Below are 19,090 nucleotides of genomic sequence, written 5' to 3'. Positions count from 1 at the left end.
TCCATGGTGGACACAGGAAGTTAAAGAGGCAGTGAAGAAAAAGAAGAAAGCATATCAAAAGTTCCTGGCAAACAAGCCAGCTTGTCTTTTAGAGAATGCAGAGACAAATGTAAGAAAACTAAACACTGTAAAACTAGCTAAACAAAAGTCATGGGAAGACTTTGGTAAGGACATAGAAAATAAGCATCAAGGTGGCAAGATATTCTGGAGTTTGGTGAAGAAGATCAGAAATGAGGAAAGAGTGCTGTAAAAGGAATTAGAGATGATATCCTTGAAGTGTGGAGTAGTTACTTCAAAAAATTGCTAAATGAAACAATCAGTGTCAGCACAGTGATAAAAAACACTGACCAAGCATGCAATCAGGAATACACATCCATACTTGAAGCAGAAAAAGCCATCAAAGGCCTGAAATGTGGAAAGGCAGCTGGAGTAGATGATATTCGACCAGAAATGCTCAAGTATGGAGGCATAAGTCATACAATGGCTGTACTTCATAGTTAAAGACCTGGACAGAGGGACGAATTCCAGATGATTGGAGTACAGCTCTCTTATAGTACTAATATATAAAAAGGAAAATAAAACTGAATGTGAGAATTACAGAGGTATATTTCTCTACTGAGTGTTCTGGTAAATGCAAGTATACTTGAGAAACGGTTGAGAAGAATCATGCAAGGTAAGCTTTGCGAAGAACAAGTTGGATTCAGGCCAAATAGAGGCTGTGTGGTCAGATTTTCACTTTATGACAAATAGTTGAGAAATCATGAGAATATAACAAAGATCTGTATTTAATTTTTGTAGATCAGGAAAAGGCATATGACAAGGTGTCATACAGTTGTATGGTGTCAGTGGAGTATTATATCATGCAATAGTTAGTCTTTTGGAAGTTTTTTTAAAGGATTAAACTAAATTTATAATAGTCAGTCTTTATTTGAGTTGTAAGTCAGCAGTTAGAATTGAAGGAAGTACAGGAAGATGGTTTACTGTTAATCTGGTATCAGAGAAGGATGTACGTTATCCCCTCTGTTATTCATTAACTATATGGATCACATTATGAAGGAAAGTGGTATTAAACCTGATATCAAAATTGGAGATGTTAATGTCAGCTCTTTGCTTTATGCAGATGATGTTATATATGTAAATAAATCCACTACAAGTCTGCAAGATTCCTTGATTAAATTGACTAACTGTTGTAATAAATTTTGTATAAAAATCAGCAATAATAAAACAAAGGTAATGAAAATAGGCAGAAACATTGAAAATATCAACTGCATTGTGAATGGAGAAACTATAGAACAAGTAAAACATTTGAGCTACTTAGGCAAATTTTTTAGTGAAGATGGTAAATTAAATATGGAAATAGACAAGAGAATCAACAAAGCTGGTATGGCAGAAAGTCAACTGAATAAATTTATATGGAATAAGAGAGAAATTAGTCAAAACAATAAATTAGCTGTATACAAGACAGTGTTCAAACCAATTTCAACTTATGGATTTAAGAATTGTGTTAGAAGTAAAACACTTGACCAAAGGATAGAGACTAAGATATTACAATCCTGAAAAACAGATTAGCGGCATGAATAGATGGCATCAATGGCAATATCATATTAAAAATGAGGATATTAGGAAAGAAATTGACATTCATAGCATCCAGGAATGTATTAGCACACAGCTAATCTCAGGTTTTATGGTCACTTAAATAGAAAGGGAGATGAAAGATTAGCAAAACAAGTGTCAGCATTTTTCCTGCCAGGTTGGCAGGAAAAAGACCCAGAGGAAGACTAAGATATAGGTGGATTTGATACGATAAAAAGTGCATTAGAAGATAGAAATATAAGATCTGATAATGTTGGAGTCTTGACAGGTAACAGATTGATTTGGAGGAAAATTGTAGATAGGAAGTTAGTAAGTAATGATGTAAATTTTTCATGTAGTACTACTATTATATCCTGTACACCCCTTGAGGTTATATATCAGGAATTTGATGATGATGATTCCATATATATGTTACATGCAGATTATGAAAACGTACAATTCACAGAATGTGCAACATTTTTGCTCATTCCATGAACTGTATAACATGCTTGTACAGTTTGTGGAATGTGTAGAATTTTGCACAATTTATGAAATTAGCATTACGTTTTCTGCTCATTTCATGAATTCAGCGACATATGTTATGCGCATATTATGAAATCACACAATTCACAGGATTCGCAATATTTTTGCTCGTTCCATGAACTATATAATGCACTTGTTTAGGAATCCTAAAATATCACTTTATTAAGTTAATAGTGATGAATCGTCACATATTATGTAAGCCCCAGGTCCTGCAACTCACGCCAATGGGAAACTAACCTTACTAAATATGATGAAAGGAATTCTGATGTAATGTACAAATTTACTGCAACACTAATACTATTACAAAAAAAATTCTTAAAACACAGCAACTTGCAGCAACAACCAATACGAAATGCTTACCAGTTTATCACGGGCAGAAAATACAATGCTCATTTCACGAATTGTGCAAAATTCTACACATTCCACGAACTGTACAAGCACGTTATACAGTTCATGGATTGTGCAATTTCATAATTTGCACATAACATATATATTTTTTGATAATTTGGAGAAATTCAGCAAAGGCAGTGGATTAACTATTAATGCAGACAAGAGAAAATTAAAAGTTTTTGTAAAGTGGGATCTTGGAGGCATTCTCCACTTTCCCAATATTACCAGTTCAAGAACTTATATACAAGAACTTTGAAACTTTAGGAGAGTGGAAAACTGGGCCACTTTCCTTTTTTTTTTTTTTTTTTATAAAGCCATAGTACTCAAAACCATAACTTCCCTACTCAGTTGTACATAATAAATATTACAAACATCAAAGAAGATGAAGAAAAGCAATTAAATAGTAAGCCTGTGCAATTTTTTTGATCCAGCCAATACTAAGTTAAAAAGGAATTTCTTCAACTATCAAAGAAGCATGGAGGATTTGGGCATCCAGTCTAAAAATTCTACTATTTAAGCAATACAGCTTCAAAAATCCATAAAATGTTGCAGACCAATCACATGTACAGACCATCTGCAATACTACTTTGTGGTACATCTTCTCCCATTTGGAGTAAATGATTATAAAGGTCCATAAGCTGTGATTTTGCCTGAATACTATAACATTTTGTGCTTAAAAAATTAAATTTTGGGATAAAGAAATCTTTAATCTCTTTCGCCACGAAGTTCCACAGTTGGGTACTGACAACAACACTTTGTTTCATAATTTATTGAAGTTCCAAGGATACCCTAACAGGAGGAATCTTGCTTAGAGAATTGCATATGGCCACCTTCCAGTCAATGCCACCAAATGGAGATACTTTAACATCGAAATCTAATCTGTGACATCTGTTACCGATTGGAAACAGTAGAGCATGTATTCTACAACTGCCCTCTTGCCCTGCATATTTGGAACAGATTATGTAGTGTGTTGGGCATTCCATTACTCACATCAGTTTTAACAGCTTACTTAAAATTAAGTACAGGCTGTATATTGCTATAAAAGGTCCCATTCACAACTTATAATTATCAGTTTTTATGAACTTAACTTGTACATATTTGGTCTGATGTATTACAATAAATAACTTTTATTATTAAAAGACCAGAAGATAAATGATAAAATATATATACAAAGAGCCAACAAGTTTCACTAGCCACTGTCTAGCATTTTCAAGGCTGAACTGGTGTGAAAACAAATGCATTGAGTTACATTTCAAAAAACATAAACTTTAGTAACTGTTAGGCTGTTACATTTGATCATTCTGTTTGAAGGCGTGCATGTGTTCGAAAGCTTCAGTCAGATACCGGTACATGACCACGTGTTTCGTAGTTGTTTGCATATTGTAATTCTGTTGAACTGAGAGAGATGATGAGATTTTTCCATATGTCTTTAAGAACGATGCCCTGATTTCTATTTAAATTATTGCCTGTGCATAATACCACAGCTGCTTCTTTTAAAGTTCTGTATCTGTAGTCATTCTCGATGTAAGGCATAGAATTGTTTTTCCAATCTATAATGTGATTTGATGTTGGAAATGATGTGCTAAACCAGATGTGATGATTCTATTATGATTGACATCCCCCACATGTTCCTTCTGTCTTATTTCAAAACTTCTCGAAGTCTGACCAATGTAAGAAAGGCCAAACGTGCATGGAATTTCATATACTCCAGGACATTTGAAGAAAGGTACCTCATCTTTAGGTGATCCTAAGATTTGTCTGATCATGGTAGTTGGTTTAAAAACCACTCTGATGTTATGAGCTTTTAACATTCTTGCCAATTTTGTGGAAACTGAATTAATATATGGAATGACAGCTGTGGACACATATTGGGGTACTGTAACACGTTGTTGGTGGTTATCTTTAAATAGTCATTTGTTTAAAATGTTAGAAGGGTATCCATTAAGCAATAGAGTGTTAGATATTAGTGACAGTTCTCTCTGTACCTCTGTTTCTTTTGAAATTGACCTTAAGGCTCTATTACGGAGCATGTGAATGATGCTGTGTTTTTGTGATCTATGATGGTTGGACGAATAATGTAGATATCTACCAGTATCCGTGGGTTTCCTGTAAATGGACAGTTGGAAATTGTTATCTTCTTTCTTCACTAGGATGTCAAGAAAAGGAAGTTCTTTGTTCTTCTCTAGTTCTATAGTGAATTTGATCTTATTGTGTAGTGAGTTGATTTTGTTCAGAAATACGAGAAGGTTTTCCATGATGTCTTTCCAGATGATGAACACGTCATCGACATATCTCCACCAAATTGATGGTTTTGGTACAATGGTGGAAAGAATATCCTTTTCAAGTTTTTCCATAAAAAGGTCTGCGCATGGTGGTGACAGAGGGCTACCCATGGCTAGTCCTTCCAATTGTTTGTATACAGTGTTGTTGAATTTGAAGAAATTTGAATTCAGGCAATGATGAAACAGTTGTGTGATGTCTTGAGGGAAAAGATCTTGCAGAATGTTAACTACCTCTACGATCATAAGTAATCATCTGGAGACTAACGCTCTTATCTGCAATATGACCGGCTGGTCGGATGAACTTAAAAAACAAATCATTACATCCTATCACTCCATGCCTTTATGGAGCTCCCAAGATTCATAAAGAAAACGTTCCTCTTCGTCCAATAGTTGATGGAAGATCATCACCTACATACCTACTAGCAAAGCATCTGGCAAAATTAATGAAAGGAACAATTAGACACACAGAGACCTACATTAAAAACTCTCAACGTTTTGTAGAAAAAATCAAGAGTTAAAATATCAGAAACGGACATTATGGCTAGTCTGGATGTAGGGTCCTTATTCACTAATGTACCGATCGTAGAGGTAGTTAACATTCTGCAAGATCTTTTCCCTCAAGACATCACACAACTGTTTCATCATTGCCTGAATTCAAATTTCTTCAAATTCAACAACACTGTATACAAACAATTGGAAGGACTAGCCATGGGTAGCCCTCTGTCACCACCATACACAGACCTTTTTATGGAAAAACTTGAAAAGGATATTCTTTCCACCATTGTACCAAAACCATCAATTTGGTGGAGATATGTCGATGACGTGTGTTCATCATCTGGAAAGACACCATGGAAAACCTTCTCGTATTTCTGAACAAAATCAACTCATTACACAATAAGATCAAATTCACTATAGAACTAGAGAAGAACAAAGAACTTCCTTTTCTTGACATCCTAGTGAAGAAAGAAGATAACAATTTCCAACTGTCCATTTACGGGAAACCCACAGATACTGGTAGATATCTACATTATTCGTCCAACCATCATAGATCACAAAAACACAGCATCATTCACATGCTCCGTAATAGAGCCTTAAGGTCGATTTCAAAAGAAACAGAGGTACAGAGAGAACTGTCACTAATATCTAACACTCTATTGCTTAATGGATACCCTTCTAACATTTTAAACAAATGGCTATTTAAAGATAACCACCAACAACGTGTTACAGTACCCCAATATGTGTCCACAGCTGTCATTTCATATATTAATTCAGTTTCCACAAAATTGGCAAGAATGTTAAAAGCTCATAACATCAGAGTGGTTTTTAAACCAACTACCATGATCAGACAAATCTTAGGATCACCTAAAGATGAGGTACCTTTCTTCAAATGTCCTGGAGTATATGAAATTCCATGAACATGTGGCCTTTCTTACATTGGAGAGACCTCTAGAAGTTTTGAAATAAGACAGAAGGAACATGTGGGGGATGTCAATCATAATAGAATCATCACATCTAGTTTAGCACATTATTTCTCAACATCAAATCACGTTATAGATTGGAAAAACAGTTCTATGCCTTACATCGAGAATGACTACAGATACAGAACTTTAAAAGAAGCAGCTGTGGTATTACGCACAGGCAATAATTTAAATAGAAATCAGGGCATTGTTCTTAAAGACATATGGAAAAATCTCATCATCTCTCTCAGTTCAACAGAATTACAATATGCAAACAACTACGAAACACGTGGTCATGTACCAGTATCTGACTGAAGCTTTCGAACACATGCACGCCTTCAAACAGAATGATCAAATGTAACAGCCTAACAGTTACTAAAGTGTATGTTTTTTGAAATGTAACTCAATGCATTTGTTTTCACACCAGTTCAGCCTTGAAAATGCTAGACAGTGGCTAGTGAAACTTGTTGGCTCTTTGTATATATATTTTATCATTTATCTTCTGGTCTTTTAATAATAAAAGTTATTTATTGTATCAGTTTTTATTTTATATTCATCATCTGATTCCTTTTTGAGTATTCTTTCCTCCATTTGTTAACTGTTTCAACAGTTAACTTCCAGAACATTTTGCTTACTCCAAGTATTTATCTTCTATTGAATTTTCTGGTGTAATATCCATATTATGTGAAGTAACATAAAATGCTTTATTAAACTCTACTAGTTTCCTGTACATTTTGTTAGAGCATATTTATATTGCAAAAGATTGATAAAGTTGGACATAAAATGTACTGCATTAAGCAATGAAAGAAGACATTGGATGAAAATAAACAATGAATGCTTGAAAGCAGGTGCAGTGTGTGTGTGTGAAGTGCACAACACTTTGGAAGCCTCTTTAAATTTCTCAAGAAAACAGTTATGTTCATTGTAAGGTTCCCCCCCCCCCCCCAAAAGTACTGGATGACTTACATTGGTTGCATGAAAGGCTTAAACTAGATTTATATTTTCAGGTACTTTTTGGTAAAAAACAGAAATGCGTCACATCATAACTATTTCATCAGAAAATTTAAGTAGGCTTCCGAAATGCTGCAGTGCCCACTCAGTGCAATAAGAATCAGGGTTGCACAAAGTTTGGAGTTTGGTTTTCACACTGCAGAAGGTGACAATGCCAACTAATATACCTTTTTTGCATGTTCATTGTGTATTTTTCATCTGCTATATTCTTGCTTAATGTGATACACTTTACGTCTCTTAACTCATTAATTCTTTTGTAACATAAGCATGCTCCTGATGAGGAGTACCTGTCAATACAAGAAATCAGTTGAGTTATTTTAGCTTAATAAAGTATGTTGTGTTACTTCAAGTCACAAAGTCATTATACAGGAAATTTGATGAATATCTTCACAGCCACCATAAATCTAAAACTTTCATTTATCTTACATATTCTGTCTCAAGTCTTCCATGACTTGTTTATCAATTTTCACACAGAGCTTTCCTCCATTTTTCTCTTGCTGACTTACCAGCTGATTTTCACATACTAAGTGACAGGCAGAAACTTTCATCATGATTCCTTCTTTAACTTTTTGAGTCTACCATGAAATTCTAATTTTTCTTATCCTTGCAATCAATTTCATGCTTTCTCAAAAATCAAAAAATGTTTTCTTCACATTTTACCAGTGGCTAAGTTATGGTTTTCGTTTCCTTTTTGTTCAATAATATATGTATATTTAAGTCCATATTTTACTACTGAAAGCTGCTTGACTCTGTTTTTAAAAAAAAAATATATATATATTTCTAAATATCATAGTTCTTTTTATCCTGCTCAAAACTAACAAATGTTCCTTTCCCATTTAAATTACTTGCATACTCTTCTCTCCTGGACAGGAAATTCCAAATAAGTTTCTTATACCTTGTGTTTTCTCCATGTGAATTTATCTTAAATTTCTCTTCTTCCTTTTTCCCTCTTTTACCTTGCAATGTCGAGGGGTTTCTATTCATTTAACCATACTCAAGGATACGGTTGTTAGCTCTATGCCTCCTGGTGTATCCTATGTCTGTAGAAGCATTGAATTCTCAAGGCCGGTCTGCCTTTTTGCAGAATGAAAAAATCCCAGATAAACTAGGGAGTAAAACCCTGCAGTCCACACCCAAGACCAGCTAACTTGGCTATGTCTGAAGATCCTAAGCTCCTCACATCAGTGACGGGAATCGAACCTAGGACACTGCTTTCCCAGGGATATGTTTGCGAGGTGCATAGCAACTTGGCTAACCGTGCAGACTTAAAATTTACCTTAATAATGTAATTCTTACCATTCCTTATTTTTAATTAAGTTTTAGAATAATTATTTTATACAGCTAAAAATGCAAAAATCAATCCACTGATCTTACCTTGGGACCTACATTTCCATCCATGATTGTACAAGTATATAAACACCGATGAGAAGGTAATTTTATGCTAGCATACGTGCGACTGCTACAAAATCCCACAGGAAAAATATATTCTTCTGTGTGGAAACCAGGTCTGTCTGGAACAATCTGCAAAAATAGAATTAGTCAATTTTACAAATACAGTAGATTTCAATATAAGACTTACGAGGTTCACACAATTATTATTATTGTTGCATGGGCATCCGAAGATGTGTCCTAAGATTCATTGTGGAAGAACCAAACTATCAACACAATATCTATCATACCTCTAATTGAAGCCATTAACAGACAAAGCACTCACAACTGATTCAGGAAATCCAATCCATTCATTCATCACTTTCCAAACAAAAAATCCAGTTCTCACACCCCCATTAACCACTCATCTTTATTCATCTTCCAAGGATAACCTCTTGTTCTGGCCCCTCTAGCCAAGAGCTGAAGCATTTCCCCTGGAACAATCCTATAAACCTCTTTATGCAACTTAAATGTTTCTATCATATCCCCCCCCCCTTTTCCTCTTATCAACAAACTTGTGCAATCCACACACTCTCAATCTATCCTCATAAGGAACAACATTCCAGATGAATAAAATGATTAAGCTCTTGATTAATCATATTACTCATCCGTCTAACTCCTACCTGAATTACTTTCCTGACCTAGGGTATAAAACGTGATACTGCTTTCTCCAGATAGCCTTTGACTTTCCCCCCCATGCAGTGTGAACATTCTTCCCTTGCAGATCTTTATGCTATGGTACTGCTTCAAGCTGTCTCTGAAGTGTTTCATAACCACCTAACGTAGTTTCACATATAATCTTTATTAATTGAAATTTCCACATTTTGCTACCTCCCAAGTCAAGACCACATCATCACTTTCCACACTGGAGACAATGTAGCCACCTTATGGACAGGTCTTTTGATCCCATAACAAGATCCAACACTCTCGTACCTTGAGTCCCCTCCTTCACATTCTACTTAAAATAATTATCTCTCAGTAAGCAGATAACTCATATTTATGAATTTAGGGACACAAAACAGGGTGCTTAAGTGTCAAGGCTGTATAACTGAGAGAAGACCTCCACATAGCCTTTAAAGGAATGCAGAGAACTGACCAGGGCTTCTTACTAATGTCCAATCCTCACCTTCTCGTGGTGCACCCTGTTGGGTATCTACTTGGATATTGAAAGAATGAGGATGGGCTGGCAATTGGGATTTAGCTGACCAAATTGTATTCTTATTGGTTAAACCAAAATAAAAAATGATGGTACAACATGACAAAATTTCATGCCGGCTGTGACGTCGCCCGGTTAAACAAGGCCCCCGTTGTTTTTGCCAAGTGAACCAGGGCAAACAGCGAAAAGTCAGCTACTGGAACAAATCTGAAAACACACCCCAACTCAACATCACCAGAGTTAAAGAACGGTACTATCAACATAAGAAGCCTGAATGGCAAAGAAACGGAGCTAGCTGAGGAATTAGATAAGTACCAGATCGACATAATAGGGGTGACTGAAACAAAAAAGACAAACTGGTGAGATCTTTCTGAGCAATAAATACAAAATGTTATATTCAGGCAATGACAATGAAGGAAAAAAAGCAGTAGCCATAGTATTCAACAGAAAATACGAGGCTAATCTTCTTGAATGGCAGTCAGTCTCAAGTAGAGTATTTGGAAGTGATCAGTATTTAGTCTTGAGCAGGATAAAATTTAATTTCATATTGAACAGAATAACATGCAAGGAAGTTTTAAAACGAATAAAAGTTGAGCAGCTTTCAGATGTGAACTGTAGACTAAAATACACAAAGATTATTGAAGAAAAAATGGAAGAGTTTGAGAACAGGAATCAAACCTTGGAGATTCAGTGGCAAGCATTGAAGAAAGCCCTGATTGATTCAGCTAGAGAGGCATGTGGTGAAGTTGTATGCAAGGATAGAAAAATTAGAACTCCATGGTGGACACAGGAAGTTAAAGAGGCAGTGAAGGAAAAGAAGAAAGCATATCAAAAGTTCCTGGCAAATAAGTCAGCTCTTAGAGAACACAGAGACAAATGCGAGAATGCTAAACACTGTGTAAAACTAGCTAAACAAAAGTCATGGGAGGACTTTGGCAAGAATATAGAAAATAAATATCAAGAAGGTGGCAAAATAGTTTGGAGGTTGTTGAAGAAACTTAGGAAGGGAGGAAAGAGTGCTGTAAAAGGAGTTAGAGATGATAAAGGTGACATGAAAATGGAAGAAAAAGATATCCATGAAAGCTGGATGCTGTGACGTCGACCTACGTGAAAGCGCTAGGTGGACATCATGGAGTGCAAGAATTGCCGGGAACCAAGACAAAATATAAGGTTCAGCACCCCCCCCCCCCGCCCCACGAGGCTTTTTTTTGTTCCTGATCTACTGATGCTGGTCTCGCGGTGTCGTGAGCGGTTGAAGGGCGGCAGCGCCTCCACTTTGGAGGATGTTGACAGAGGCATCAGCGGAACTAGAAGGTCGTATCTGCGTGGAAAGAGTAGGCCAGGCCGTCCACAGAAAGCCAGATAGGAACCCATGGCTATTCCGATTAAGGAAAGAGAGATTCCTGAAGATCTCTTAATGTGATGCAGTTCAAAATAGATAAGTAGACTCTATAGTATTTGTTAACTATGAATGAAAGGATTTGTACTGCACTGTGAATCTAAGGAAGGAGTATTAACAATATTATATAGAACAGAACTGTAGTGATCCTGAGAAAGTTACCATATATTTACTGTCTCCTACTGTGATCGAATTATGTTATATGTTTAAAGTGGTTATGTAAAGTTAGAGTAAAGAATTGCTATTAATGACAAGATTGTGAACGATATAGATACCATTATAGGTTTAAAGGGGTTATGATAAAGTTCAGAGTAAAAACTATTAATGACAAGATTGTGAAAGATATAGATGCTATTATAGGTTTAAAGAGGTTATGATAACCTTCAGAGTAAAGAATAGCAACTAATGATGAGACTGTAAAAGATACAGATGCTATTATATGCTTCAAGAGGATATGATAAAGTTCAGAGTAAAGAATTGCTATTAATGACAAGATTTCAAAATATTTAGATGCTATTATATGTTTAAAGAGGTTATGGTAAAGTTCAGAATAAAGAATTGCTATTAATGACAAGATTCTAAGAGATATAGACGTTATTTTGAGTGGTTTGATTGAAACTGAATTAGAAGAGAATTATTGAGATTGTTATGCATAATTTAGGTGTTTTAATGTTGATAAGATTTATACTGAAGAATTAACAATGGTCAATCTGAGTATCCTTGTGATATTGGAATGTTTTAATGTTAACCTAATTGTCAGGAACTTTCTTAGATTGAGATTTAAGCTTACATGCACTGTATGTATATAATTATAGTATCTAATAAACCTTGCTTTTGAATACAATTAAGTCTATCTGTGATTTTTGGAATCAGATGCACCGCTTATAAAAACTAACACGAACCTAGGCGGCAAATTAGAAGGAAGAGATTTTGGCCACGTCTGCAAAGGTCAAGGTATCACTAAAATACTATCTAGAGATCGCCTCTTGATTGATATTATTATTTAATCTAAAAGTGCTAAGGGACGAGGCGAAAAAATTAATTTCTTAGCGTTTTATGAGAGGTTGATCTCAGATACTCTTGTTAGGTCCTGAATGCAGAGCTTTACAAGTAAATTCTTCATTCAGGATTTAACATAATAAACTGCTACTAATTAAGGAGATATCTGCACATCAGCTAACAATTATAGTGTTGTTTTATGTCTTGTAATAATGTATAGTCCATTTGTGCGATTGCTAGGTTATCCTTTCATTCATTATTTGTAATGCCCAAGTAAGCTGTCTAGTACTTTAGTACTAGACAGCTTACTCTAATTTCCGAGAAAAGTTTATAATAGTAATCCAGAATAATCGCGTATAATCGGTACGAGTCGAGCGTAGCGATGGAGGCTATACCTACGCGGAAATATGACGTCAGGACGCCTACCTAGAATAATGTAACCAGACAGGTTAGCGAGAGTGTAGGATCACCCAAGGGGCATTAACGATGGGGTTCGTGGGTGAAAACTGCATTGAATAGAGGGTGCCTGAATAGGGCGAATAAAAGATGAAGCACGAAGTTTAAAAGGGCTTTTTGACCTTTTGATCTTCGAGTGCTGGATTCGAGTTTTAGGGGGAGTTTGTCGGCAGATTCGTGAAAGAGCGGTGGGTCGGCTACAGTAATGACGGATGGCAGGTTCTTTTCTTGAGAATGCTTAAAGATTTTCAAACAGAGCTGATCGCGATATGACGGCCTCTGTGGAATCGAGCCTTAGCAGAATGTCCCACTGGAGAAAGTTTCCTGCAGAGTGGCAGACAGCACGCAGCAGTCAGAAACGATTAGAAGAAAAAGCGTAGTACATCGCCAGGCGCAAAGACAGCTGAAGAATATGCAGTACGATAATCCAGACCTACATAAGATGGCGGCATGAAATCTGAAAGGATCCGGTAATGTAAGAGTTTTCGTTCTACGTTAAAATTTGTTTAGAAGAAAAGGAAATTTGTGTGCATTGTAACTAAAGGACACTAGTAGAGAACTTTTAGCGAGAATTTGATTGAATTAATTAAGCCCTTGTGGAACAAAGAAGAATTGTTAAATAGGCAGTGATTTGTGAATGACTAGACTAGCCTAAAAAAAAATGGAATTTAGAATTGAGATAATCACTGATAGAGTATTAATGAAAGTGTTCAATAAGTATTCTGTGAGTAATTTGTGAAAGGAGTTATATAGCAGTAGTAGTATGCTTAAACCTAATCCTTTCATAATTGGAGGATTTAATTTGTTCTGATTCATTGCGATTTAGTATGACCCTTAACTTAGAGTGAATTTTGATCCATTGAGTATTTAAACTTAAATAACTATAAAATGTTTTATGTTTTTCCAATAAACATGTTTTGTACCTTATACCTGAGTTATGCCTGATTACGAATTCAAACCACCACTTATGAAATTGAACCTTTTTGGCGGGAAAAAATTTAGATATAATTGTTTAAGTGAGATTCGGTCTACGACTACTAACTGAATCTGCAGAGCGCCAGCGTGAGATAAATTATTGTGTGTATCCTTTTAAATTTTGAATTATTTCTCTGAACAAGAGTCTCTTCTGCTATAGGATATTGGCTGGCGCAGCGAAATATAAATTTTGCCAATTTCCGAAGAGGAAATAAATCTGAATTAGTATTATAGGAGCATGACAATTGATTACAAGGAGAGTTATCATAGAGGTAGAATAAGATATAATGAGATAGCGACAAAACAATAGAGTAGCTGGTAGGACTTTGACTGTACAAAGTTTTGAGTAAGCAAAAGGATAGATTCTAGAGATAGTAAGTTAATGTATAATAGGAATGAACTTACGATTTACGATATAACATTATATGAAAGTAAGGATATAACAATAACACAGCCGACGAAATACAGATATAACACTCTGATACTGGCTCGACCCTGGGGCAATACCATTATTACACAGGGGTACCACGTGATATCTGAGAGAGAGTTGAAAGAGAATTTGAATAAAAGACTAAAAGAGTAATTATATTAGAGATAGGGACACAACATAAATGGCGAACCGGGCAGGATGTGGTTTGCATAACTAAAATAAGAACTTTATACAAATCACAGTAAGCTGGTTTCAGATTCCAAACAGAAATTCTCAACAAAAGCAAAGTTAATTTAATATTTGTGTCAACTCAGAGGCAAACATGTCAAACCCATCTAGTAGTTCAATGATGGAAGACAAAAAAAAAAATTTCTTGAAAATTTTTTTTATTTGAAGGTGGGGACCTCTGTTATATCCTGATAAGTTGGAACATAAAATATTTCATGTTATCATTGTATAACAAAGCGAACACACAATGAGAAACAATATAACATGCTTGTCTCTAGGTATTAAAATACTGCTTTGTAGATATATCAAATATTTCAAACTAAAAGAAAACAAATAGTTATTTATATAATACTTCAACAAGGGATCACTCACTAGTTAGTATAAATAATAGTGGAAGTGTAAACATTTATCATTTTTTTTCAGCAATAAATACTAGAAGTTATAGAATGACTTGCACAAATTGTAAGGGGGATGTAAGTCCAAAGGTCAGGTAGCAATAATGCGAGGGGAGCGGTTTGCCCCGGGCATTCGCGTGCCGACAGCACACGAAAATGTAGCGGAGAAAGCTGGACGCTGTGACGTCGACCTACATGAAAGTGCTAGGTAGACATCGTGGAGTGCGAGAATCGCCGGGAACCAAGACAAAATATGAGGGTCAAGCATCCCCCCACACACGAGGCTTTTTTTTGTTCCTGATCTACTGATGATGGTCTTGTGGTGTCGTGAGCGGTTGAAGGGTGGCAGCGCCTCCACTCCAGAGGGTGTTGACAGAGGCATCAGCGGAACTAGAAGGTCGTATCTCCGTGGAAAGAGTATCCTCGGCCGTCCACAGAAAGCCAGATAGGAACCCATGGCTATTCCGATTAAGGAAAGACAGCTTTCTGAAGATCTCTTAATGTGATGCAGTTCAAGATAGATAAGTAGACTCTATAGTATTTGTTAACTATGAATGAAAGGATTTGTACTGCACTGTGAATCTAAGGAAGGAGTATTAACAATATTATATAGAACAGAACTGTAGTGATCCTGAGAAAGTTACCATATATTTACTGTCTCCTACTGTGATCGAATTATGTTATATGTTTAAAGAGGTTATGATAAAGTTCAGATAAAGAATTACTATTAATGACAAGATTGTAAAAGATACAGATGCTATTATATGTTTAAAGAGGTTATGATAACATTCAGAGTAAAGAATAGCTACTAATGACGATATTGTAAAAGATACAGATGCTATTATATGCTTCAAGAGGTTATGATAAAGTTCAGAGTAATGAATTGCTATTAATGACAAGATTGTAAAAAATATAGATGTCATTATATGTTTAAAGAGGATATGATAAAGTTCAGAGTAAAGAATTGCTATTAATAACAAGATTGTAAAAGATATACAGGGTGTCCCAAAATTCACACAAGAAGTAATTTTGATAGAAAACACAGGTTTTTAATTAAAAATTGTAATTTCTTATTGATTCATAAAGTATATAGTATAGGGTTATGCATGGAATAGCATATCGGGTAAATGGACTCCATGGCTTTGATGGCACATACACACTCGTTTGTCAAAATTTTCCATGCCGTTTTGCATAAATGTGGCTGAATTTCGTTGATACAGTACTCAATTTCCTCCTTTAAGGCGTGAGTGGTCATGGGCTTGTTGGCATAAACCTTAAACTTCAAAAAACACCAAAGAAAAAAGAAGTCCAACGCCGTTAAGTCACATGATCTGGGCGGCCAATTCTGATAACCAAAACGGGAAATTATACGACCAGGAAATGACTCATGCAGTAATTGAATTGTTTCTCGGGCTGTATGGCATGTGGCACCGTCTTGTTGAAACCACATGTCGTCCACATCCATATATTGCAATTTAGGCACAAAAAACTGGATTATCATGTCGCAATAGCGAGCACCATTAACTGTTATTGCCTTACCAGCCGCATTTTCGAAGAAGAATGGACCGATGATGCCTCCAGCCCAAAATCCACACCAAAAAAGTGACACGTTGTGGATGAATTTGTTTCTCAACAATCACTCGTGGATTTTCTGAACCCCAAATGCGACAATTTTGTCGATTAAAGAAGCCATCAAGATGAAAATGAGCCTCGTCGCTGAAGATGATTTTGTTCGAAAAATAAGCACCCACTTGTTGTTGTTCCATAATCCATTCAACGAACTCTCTTCGCTGTGTGTGGTCAGTAGGCTTCAGTTCTTGAATCAATTGAACTTTGTAAGCATAAAGATGCCAATCTTTCGTGAGAATACGCTGTAAAGAGCGTCTCGAAATGCCCAATTCAAGACCATGGTGAGGAATTGATGTTCTTGGACTCTCAGCAACGCTCTCACGAACTGCTTCGATGTTTTCTGTTGAACGACGGCCAGAGTGTATAAGATCACTAATTGATCCAGTTTCCTTGAATTTTTTAATTAATCTTTTCACAGTTGAAGTTAAATCACTATTCCGACCATATTTTGTATGGTCGGAATAGTGCGAAAATTGCGAACTGTAGCTGCCAAACCTTCATTATTTTTAAAATGTTGCTCAACAATGAAAATGCATTGTTCTTTCGTGTAGCGCTCCATTTTTAATAACCCTGAACTGTCAGCTGTCACGCTGCCTTTTTTATCTCGTTGGCAACACTTTACCGAACAACTGGTGCTAAATTTTAATCTTGCGTGAATTTTGGGACACCCTTTAGATGCTATCATATGTTTAAAGAGGTTATGATAAAGTTCAGAGTAAAGAATTGCTATTAATGACAAGATTGCAAAAGATTTAGATGCTATTATATGTTTAAAGAGGTTATGATAGAGTTCAGAGAAAAGAATTGCTATTAATGACAAGATTGTAAGAGATATAGACGTTATTTTGAGTGGTTTGATTGAAACTGAATTAGAAAAGAATTATTGAGATTGTTATGCATAATTTAGGTGTTTTAATGTTGATAACATTTATACTGAAGAATTAACAATGGTCAATCTGAGTATCCTTGTGATATTGGAATGTTTTAATGTTAACCTGATTGTCAGGAACTTTCTTAGATTGAGATTTAAGTTTACATGCACTGTATGTATATAATTATAGTATCTAATAAACCTTGCTTTTGAATACAATTAAGTCTATTTGTGATTTTTGGAATCCGATGCACCGCTTATAAACACTAACACAAACCTAGGCAAGAAATTAGAAAGAAGAGATTTTGGCCACGTCTGCAAAGGTCAAGGTATCACTAAAATACTATCTAGAGATCGCCTCTTGATTGATATTATTATTTAATGTAAAAGTGCTAAGTGGTGCAGCGAAAAAATAAATTTCTTAGCGTTTTACAAGAGATTGAGCTCAAATACTCTGATATTGGCTCGAACCTGGGGCAATTCCATTGTTATACAGGGGTACCACATGATACCTGAGAGAGAGTTAAACGAGATTTTGAATAAAAGACTAAAAGAGTAATTATATTAGAGATAGGGACACAACACCATACTTGAAGTAGAAAAAGCCATCAAAGGCTTGAAATGTGGAAAGGCAGCAAGAGTAGATGATATTCGACCAGAAATGCTGAAGTATGGTGGTATAAAAGTCTTACAGTGGCTGCACTGCATAGTTCAGAAAGCCTGGACAGAGGAACGAATTCCCGATGATTGGAGTAGAGCTCTCACAGTACCCATATATAAAAAGGGAAATAAAACTGAATGTGAGAATTACAGAAGTATTTCCCTACTGAGAGTTCCTGGCAAGATCTATGCAAGTATACTTGAGAAACAATTGTGGAAGAAATGCTGAGTGAAGAACAAGCTAGATTCAGGCCAAACAGAGGCTATGAGGATCAGATCTTCACTTTACGACAAATAGTCGAGAAAGCATTGGAATATAACAAAGATCTGCATTTTAGTTTTATAGATCTGGAAAAAGCATGTGACAAGTTGCCAAGAGAAAAAGCTGTTCAAAACATTACAGTTGTATGGTGTCAATCTAGCCTTATATCAAGCAATACTTAGTCTTTATTTGAGTTGTAAGTCAGCAGTTAGAATTGAAGGAAGTACAGGAAGATGGCTTAATGTTAAATCTGGTGTGAGACAAGGATGTACATTGTCCCCTCTGTTATTCATTATCTATATGGATCACATCATGAAAGAAAGTGGTATTAAACATGATATCAAAATTGGAGATGTTAATGTCAGCTCTTTGCTTTATGCGGATGATGTTATACTTCTAAATAAATCCACTACAAGTCTGCAAGATTCTCTGACTAAATTGAATAACTGTTGTAATAGATATGGTATGGTGGTCAGCAATAAAAAGACAAAGAGAATACAAATAGGCAGAATCATTGAAAATGTCAACTGTGTTGTGAATGGAGAACCTGTGGAACAAGTAAAATACTTCAGCTACTTAGGCACGATTTTTAGTGAAGATGGTAAATTAAATATGGAAATAGACAACAGAATCAGCAAAGCTGGTATGGTAGGAAGTCAATTGAATAAATTCATATGGAATAAGAGAGAGAAATTAGTCTGAACACTAAATTAGCTGTATACAAGACAGTGTTCAAATCAGTTTTAACTTATGATCTGAGAGCTAGGTCAGAAATAAAACACTTGACTAAAGACAATGGCAATATCATATTAAAAACGAGGATATTAGAAAAGAACTAGACATTGACAGCATCCAGGAATGCATTAGCAGAACTAATCTCAGGTGGTATGGTCACTTAAATAGAATGGGAGAGGAAAGATTAGCAAAACAAGTGTTCTCTGCCAGGT

The 19,090-nt window shown here is 35.6% G+C and overlaps 1 protein-coding gene across 3 annotated transcripts in view; it reads right to left on the bottom strand.

The window, feature by feature from the left end:
* Positions 1–19,090, bottom strand: part of LOC150100550 (transforming growth factor beta regulator 1) — a 166,184-nt gene that overhangs the window by 60,209 nt on the left and 86,885 nt on the right. For all 3 annotated transcript variants that reach the window (XM_090401904.1, XM_090401902.1, XM_090401903.1), the window contains one exon: positions 8,630–8,776. In XM_090401904.1, coding sequence (XP_090258030.1) covers positions 8,630–8,776 — 147 coding nt within the window. The remainder of the gene's footprint in view (positions 1–8,629; positions 8,777–19,090) is intronic.

This window comes from Typopeltis vanoorti, chromosome 12 (genome assembly GCF_054136105.1).
Source record: "Typopeltis vanoorti isolate ZY-2024b chromosome 12, IOZ_Tvanoo_1.0, whole genome shotgun sequence".
NCBI lineage: Eukaryota > Metazoa > Arthropoda > Arachnida > Uropygi > Thelyphonidae > Typopeltis > Typopeltis vanoorti.
This window is presented reverse-complemented; position numbering and strand designations above follow the sequence as displayed.